General features: G+C 40.5%; 1 protein-coding gene across 1 annotated transcript in view; it reads left to right on the top strand.

Moving 5' to 3' along the window:
* mycbpap (mycbp associated protein) overlaps positions 1 to 7500 on the top strand; it is a gene marked incomplete at its 3' end in the record, with an annotated part of 25504 nt that overhangs the window by 16156 nt on the left and 1848 nt on the right. The window contains exons 13-17 of the mRNA XM_079854991.1: positions 236 to 382; positions 2661 to 2768; positions 3799 to 3926; positions 4134 to 4252; positions 4327 to 4403. Coding sequence (XP_079711117.1) covers positions 236 to 382; positions 2661 to 2768; positions 3799 to 3926; positions 4134 to 4252; positions 4327 to 4403 — 579 coding nt within the window. The remainder of the gene's footprint in view (positions 1 to 235; positions 383 to 2660; positions 2769 to 3798; positions 3927 to 4133; positions 4253 to 4326; positions 4404 to 7500) is intronic.

The raw sequence follows: 7500 nt of genomic DNA, 5'->3' as shown, positions 1-7500 counted from the left end.
ACCTAACCTTAATTTACCTTACTAACTATTAATAAGCTTAACAACCACCTTACTAACTACTATAAGCAGTAAATTAGGAGTTTATAGTTAATAGTGAGAACTGGCCCCTAAACTAAAGTGTGACCATTTTTGCTATTGTATCAAACTTGTATCGAGTGACTTCTGTGTACCGTTACACCCCTAATATATATATAATTGTGTGATATTGCTTGTTGAACTGCCCCTGTGTGAGCAGAAGGAGCTGGAGCGGAAAGCGTGTGTGTCGTTGTGTCGACGGATCCTCATGGATCTCCTGAGAGGAGTTCGTTCTCCGGAGCGTCCCGTCTCTCCTGATGATCTCTACATCACAGACGAGCAGCTGTTCCTCACACACAACCCTGGTGTACGTCATCACCGTAACACACACACACACACACACACAACCCTGGTGTACGTCATCACCGTAACACACACACACACACACACAACCCTGGTGTATGTCATCACAGTAACACACACACACAACCCTGGTGTACGTCATCACCGTAACACACACACACACACAACCCTGGTGTACGTCATCACAGTAACACACATACACACAACCCTGGTGTACGTCATCACCGTAACACACACACACACAACCCTGGTGTACGTCATCACCGTAACACACACACACAACCCTGGTGTACGTCATCACCGTAACACACACACACACACACACACAACCCTGGTGTATGTCATCACAGTAACAAACACACACAACTCTGGTGTACGTCATCACTGTAACACACACACACAACCCTGGTGTACGTCATCACCGTAACACACACACACACACACACACAACCCTGGTGTACGTCATCACCGTAACACACACACACAACCCTGGTGTACGTCATCACAGTAACACACACACACACACAACCCTGGTGTACGTCTTCACCGTAACACACACACACACACAACCCTGGTGTACGTCATCACAGTAACACACACACACACACACAACCCTGGTGTACGTCATCACCGTAACACAAACACACACAACCCTGGTGTACGTCATCACAGTAACACACACACACAACCCTGGTGTACGTCATCACAGTAACACACACACACAACCCTGGTGTACGTCATCACAGTAACACACACACACACAACCCTGGTGTACGTCATCACCGTAACACACACACACAACCCTGGTGTACGTCATCACCGTAACACACACACAACCCTGGTGTACGTCATCACCGTACCACACACACACAACCCTGGTGTACGTCATCACCGTAACACACACACAACCCTGGTGTACGTCATCACTGTAACACACACACACACACAACCCTGGTGTACGTCATCACAGTAACACACACACACACACAACCCTGGTGTATGTCATCACCGTAACACACACACACACACACACACACACACAACCCTGGTGACCGTCATCACCGTAACACACACACACAACCCTGGTGTACGTCATCACCGTAACACACACACACAACCCTGGTGTACGTCATCACCGTAACACACACACACACACAACCCTGGTGTACGTCATCACCGTAACACACACACACACACACACACACACACACACACACAACCCTGGTGTACGTCATCACCGTAACACACACACACACACACACACACAACCCTGGTGTACGTCATCACCGTAACACACACACACAACCCTGGTGTACGTCATCACAGTAACACACACACACACAACCCTGGTGTACGTCATCACCGTAACACAAAGTCTGTTCCTGGGTCCCATGTGGTCCCCACATGCTTTTGTGTATGACTTCATGGCATACCCCCCCCCCCCCCCCCCCCCCCGGAATATACAAGCTTCCAAACAAGTAGATCTAGATGTTAAATACAGCATAATGTAGAGACAGGAAGTGTTGTGCGATAAGAAGCAGAAGTGCTTCATCCAGCGGTGAGTCAGACACTTTCATAACAGCTTGATGAAAACATTCACATCATAATAAACAGTTGTAATTACAAAACAGCGCTTGGGTGTATTTCAGCTCGAGAGATGATTACATTAGATGAGCATAATGCTGTTTCCCTGTCTCAGTTCTGGAGGAATATTTGCCTTGCACAATCTCTAATCTCTAGGACATCATGATAACAGTCAGTTACTGTACAATAGAGTCTAATACTCGGGTGATTGGCAAACTTTCCTCATTTATTTCCATTTATAGGTAGTAAAGACGAGGCCGTGAATGATGAGATCACATCTATACACACACACACACACACTTCAGCTAAACACTCATTTTGCAGACTTTTCTGCTGTAATTGTATGCTCGTTGTTCGGCCTTTACTTGTAAACACACACACACACACACACAGAGAGAGAGAATAGCGGTGAGGGTAATCATCTCCATTAAGCGTATAATTGCTTGAGTTGTGTGATTTGGTCCTGAACACGACTGAGGGTCTCGGTGCGACTCAGCGTGTGTCGGGTCCCTCGTGTCCCCGCCGGAGAACATGGGAACACACAGATCATCCGCACATTATACATTCAGCCGAAACATGCTGTTCCTCTTAAGCAGAGCACGGTTTCAGTTGGGTTTTAGCGTGTGTGTGTGTGTGTGTGTGTGTGTGTGTGTGTGTGTGTGTGTGTGTGTGTGTGTGTGTGTGGTGTTCTTTCACAGGTGCAGTACCAGCGTGGGCCTGTGGAGGCGCTGCGGGGGTTATGGGAGCAGGTCAGCGGGTCAGCACACACACCTGTGTGGGATCTGTCCTTAAACACACTCAGACAGGTACACATCTTTGGGGAAGATCATCAGGATTCTACAACATGTCTGTTACATTTCACCACAAAATCTAAAGAAAAGAGAGAAACCCATGAAGACTCTCTTTTTTTTAGGACCAATAAATATTTTTTGGCATTATTTTCATGACATTTAAATACATTTTCCCTCCAATTCTCATTATTTTTATTCCAAAAAAAAAATATATATATCATTCTCTGATGTCAGTTAATGGTCACTTGAGAAATAAATAATTTCTGTTTTTTTTTTTTTTTTTTTAGAAAGTGTTTAATTTGGTTATTTATTCCATTTTTAATTTGTATTTTTATGGTTTGGTTATTTGCTTTTATCACCTCATGAACCTCTGTTTGGTAAACCCTGCTTTAATAAATAATAATAATAATAATAGTAATAGCAATTTTAATTGTTTAATATGACAAAATAAAGAAAAACTAGAAATTGAATTTTAGCCTATTTTTATTATCTACATTGTGACATTTTTTTACATCAAGCACATTAATCTGGCAAATTCACATTTTCTTTAATAAAAAGAAAAATAAAGTGCTTACATGTATAATACACTGTAACATCTTAAAATAAAGTATAACCATTTGTTATTCACCCATCATATAAACAGTGTGTATGTATTAGTATTGAATAACATGACGCTCTGTATGCCCAGTGTAAGTGTGTATTTCATCCACAAATGAAGTACACTCATCATTTACTCCCTGTCATGTCACTCCAAACTCGCATGTCTTTCTTCTGTGGGACACAATCTTCACACACACTTTTCAATACGCTGACCGGTCAAAGTGACCTTGAAAGCTCAAAGATGCCGAACAAGCAGTCTCTAGTCTGTGTGTGTGTCATGATCAAGATAAAGTATTGCTTTATGTGAGAATCACACTCATATTTATGCCATTGATTCGCTGAAAGTCCATTCTCTGTACGGAAATGAGCAGCGTGAACATTCTGCTGAACATCTCAGTTTGACACACAGAATTAATGCTGGACGCAGTGTGTGTTTGTCCTCTAGGCTGTGCTGTGCGTTCCTGAGACACACAGTGTGATCAGAGAGACGTGTTTGAGTCAGTTTAACTCACTGATGCTGGAGCTGCAGCGGCCACCGATACACACACCACCTGTGACATCACACATCATCAGGTGACACACACACCACCTGTGACATCACACATCATCAGGTGACACACACACACACGATTTTACCTGGTTATTATTTTATAATCCATTACAGTGAGCTAAACAATCGAATAACTGACCTTGGAATATCACAACTGACCAATCAGAATCAAGCATTCCAGAGAGCTGTGTAATAAGAGTGTGTGTGTGTGTGTGTGTGTGTGTGTGCAGTCTGCAGTTATGGAGGGAGCTGCTGGACGGTTTGGTCACGGAGTCTGTGAGATTGAGACACAAACTGGGGCTTCCAGAGAACAACACCTGGAGTGACACGACACACGACCTCGACACCTGTGAGTACACACACACACACTCACACACATGCATGAAAGGTTGAAGATGGTCTAACCTTTAACATGATCCGCAGTGGAGCAGAAGGAAGAAGAGGAGAGGACAGAAGGAGACGAGCAGAGAAGAGCGAGAGCAGCGGCAGTGAGAGCAGAGGTGTGTGTGTGTGTGTGTGTGTGTGTGTGAGCTGTGATGAGTGCTGCTCACCAGCAGAGGACAGCAGATGCCATCAGAGCACTCAGTCTCCACACACACTGTAAACACAAATAAGTTGGCAAAACTCAAAAACATTTGAGGGAATCAGTTACATCAATATTTGTAAGTTAAGAAGTTCAAAGTTTAAGTTAGCAAAACTGGCAGATTTTTATTTTGTACTCAAAAATGTTTAAGTTGAGAGCAATTAAAATGTATAAGTTAGCTAATTTTTTTTATAAATTAAGTTTTTATTGGTTTTCTTGATACACAACAACACATACCAAAACAAGCAATAATAATAAAAAAAAAAAAAACTTTTATACAAAACAAACAGACAAAATAATAATAAATAATAATACTAATTATAGAATTTACATTTCAATGCACAACTGTGTAGACAAGTCTCAACTCAATCATGTGTCCTGTATCAGTCATCCTTCGAGGCAACCATCTGAATAAAGTTCTCCCACATCTCAACATCTATTTGATTTCCGTTCACCTTAGCTAACATTCTTTCACATGATACATTCTCAATCATAAATTCAATCCACATTTTTAATGAAGGACATTGAATATCTTTCCAAAATCGAAGTATCAATCGTATTGCCGTAATTACACCTACAGTAACAAGGGAAAACTCATTATTTTTAATCTGAGGAATCTCAGATTTATCTCCTAAAAGGCAAATGCTTGATGAAAATGGAAGGTCAAATCCCAAACATTCTCCAAGATATTTCAACACAATTTCCCAAAAAGGTTGAATCTTAGAACAGTGCCAAAGAACATGAATATATGTGCCAGTTTCTTGTTTACATTTCCAGCATTTATTATCATTCAAACAACCCATTCTAAAAAGTCGAACTGGTGTATAAAGCCGGCCGCACACCGGACGCGCAGCTCAGCGCCGCGCCGCGCCACGTCTAGGACAACTGCCACCTGAAAATCCGTTAGCATCAGCAATTTTCTGATTTCTGTAAATAAATATAAAACTAAATGTATATTGCAGCACGGGGTTAAGTCCGTATATACATTAACTACGATTTGAGACACATAAATATAAATTTAATATAAAACTATGTAAATGGCGCTGTGTGGCGCGGCAGGGTTTTGAACACGGTCCTGAGCCGTTGCTGGGCGCCGCGGACAGACGCCGCCGGTGTGTGTACTCTCATAGAGAATAATGTGTTCGAATTTAAAAGACGTGGCGGTGAGCTGCGCGGCGCTGAGCTGCGCGTCCGGTGTGCGACCGGCTTAATAATACCTGTGTAATACCTTATAGTGGATAAATTTACCTCTTGCTTCCCTTATGTACCTTCCGCTGTAGGACACAACTCTGTCACAGATGTCCTTGTCTATGTCACTATTAATGTCTCTTTGCCAAATCAATCTCAAGTTTTCACAATTCTTATCACCAATCCTTAAACTGAGTTGATAAAATTTAGATGATTTTTGAAGGGGTCTTGGTAGTTCACAAAACTTTTCTAAAACATTCTTGTCTTGTCCCATGGAAACCTTTGCCACCAAACAATTTCTAATCTGCAAATATTTCCAGAAATGATCCCGGCCTTCCAAATTAAATTTTTCTTTTAAACTGTTATAAGATAAAAGCTTATCATTACTAAATAAATCCTTTAGGGTACGTATTCCACTTCTAAACCATTGTCCCCAAAACAAGGGCTTCTTCCCTACCTTAACATAAGGGTTATTCCATATTGATGAGTAATGTTGACACATGTGAGAAATCTTACACTTTTTGTGAACGATTTTCCAAACCTCTTTGGAATGAAGCAGTATTGGGTTGGCCATATGATGTTGAAAATCCCCTTCTGGGTTTTGTGAAAAGGCCTCTATTGGCCGGAAGGGGGAAGTAAGTTGTCGTTCTATTAATACCCAATCTAAATCTAATTCATAAGTTAGCTAATTTATATTTTTAACTTAAAATGATCATGTAATATTTAAACTTAAATATTTTTAGTAGTAGAAACTTGGCTAGCTTTACTAGCTAATTCAGTAAATGTTAACTTGCCAGTTGGAAACGCAATGCTTTGATAGCATTAATATAGCATAGCAATTTCTGAATGAGTACGGCAACATACATCTGTTCTCAAACTAAGCTCATGCTGCACTCGTCACGTGATGCTAAACCCAACGAAAAACAGAAACTCTTCTAAACTAGCATTACAAAACATTAAAGAATCGCCCACTTAACATTAATCTTGCACAAAAACAATTTATATATCACATAATTTTAGCATTTACTCTCACTTTTGAGTGCCATGGCAAAGCATGCTGGGAAAATGGAAATCCCAGCCCAGTTTCACTTACATTTAAGTTTGTGTAAAATTAAAACAAACAAGTTCATAAAACTCAAAACAATGAAACAGTTCAGATTACTTCAAATGTGTCAGTTTGGTGAATTTAAAAGATAATTAAGTTCTAGATAGATCATTTGATTGAACTTATTTGTTGAATTTAAGTTCACACTACTCAGAAACAATCACCAAAACACGCCTCTCTGGATCAACGTCACACAAACCCATCATTTCACCAACAAATGGAAGTTTTATCAGAAAACGAACCAGAAGGAAATCACTGGAAACTAGCGAGATCGCAAAACAAACATGATAAAAGTGGCCGTTTGTTGGCATTTCTGTTGTTTACTTGAATATTTAAAACCCAAGCATCGATATTTTACCACAGGTTTACAATAAAAAGTGATGCATTGATCATAATGAATTCATTTCTGTCAAGATTACACATTAAGTCACACAGAAATAAAGATATTTTACAAAAGAAAGAGGACACACATACGTATTCAGTCGCGTCTGTTTCTGTTTATTTGGTAGTTACAGGACATATTTACATCACATTTAGAAAGAATTATCATTTCTACAAATATGAGCTTTAGCACTCTCTCCAGTGACAGTCCAGTCCAGTTATATTCAGTCAGAGAAACAGAGAAGCTCCTGAAGAGTTGCTTAATTTATGACATATGCAGAACTAAATATGGATATCAGACAGTCCGTTATAAAGAGACGAGTAATGACAGATAAAATAA

This window comes from Squalius cephalus (genome assembly GCF_949319135.1).
Source record: "Squalius cephalus genome assembly, chromosome: 2".
NCBI classification, from domain to species: Eukaryota; Metazoa; Chordata; class Actinopteri; order Cypriniformes; family Leuciscidae; genus Squalius; species Squalius cephalus.
The sequence above is the reverse complement of the archived record's forward strand: the minus strand, read 5'-3'. Positions and strand labels throughout refer to the sequence as shown.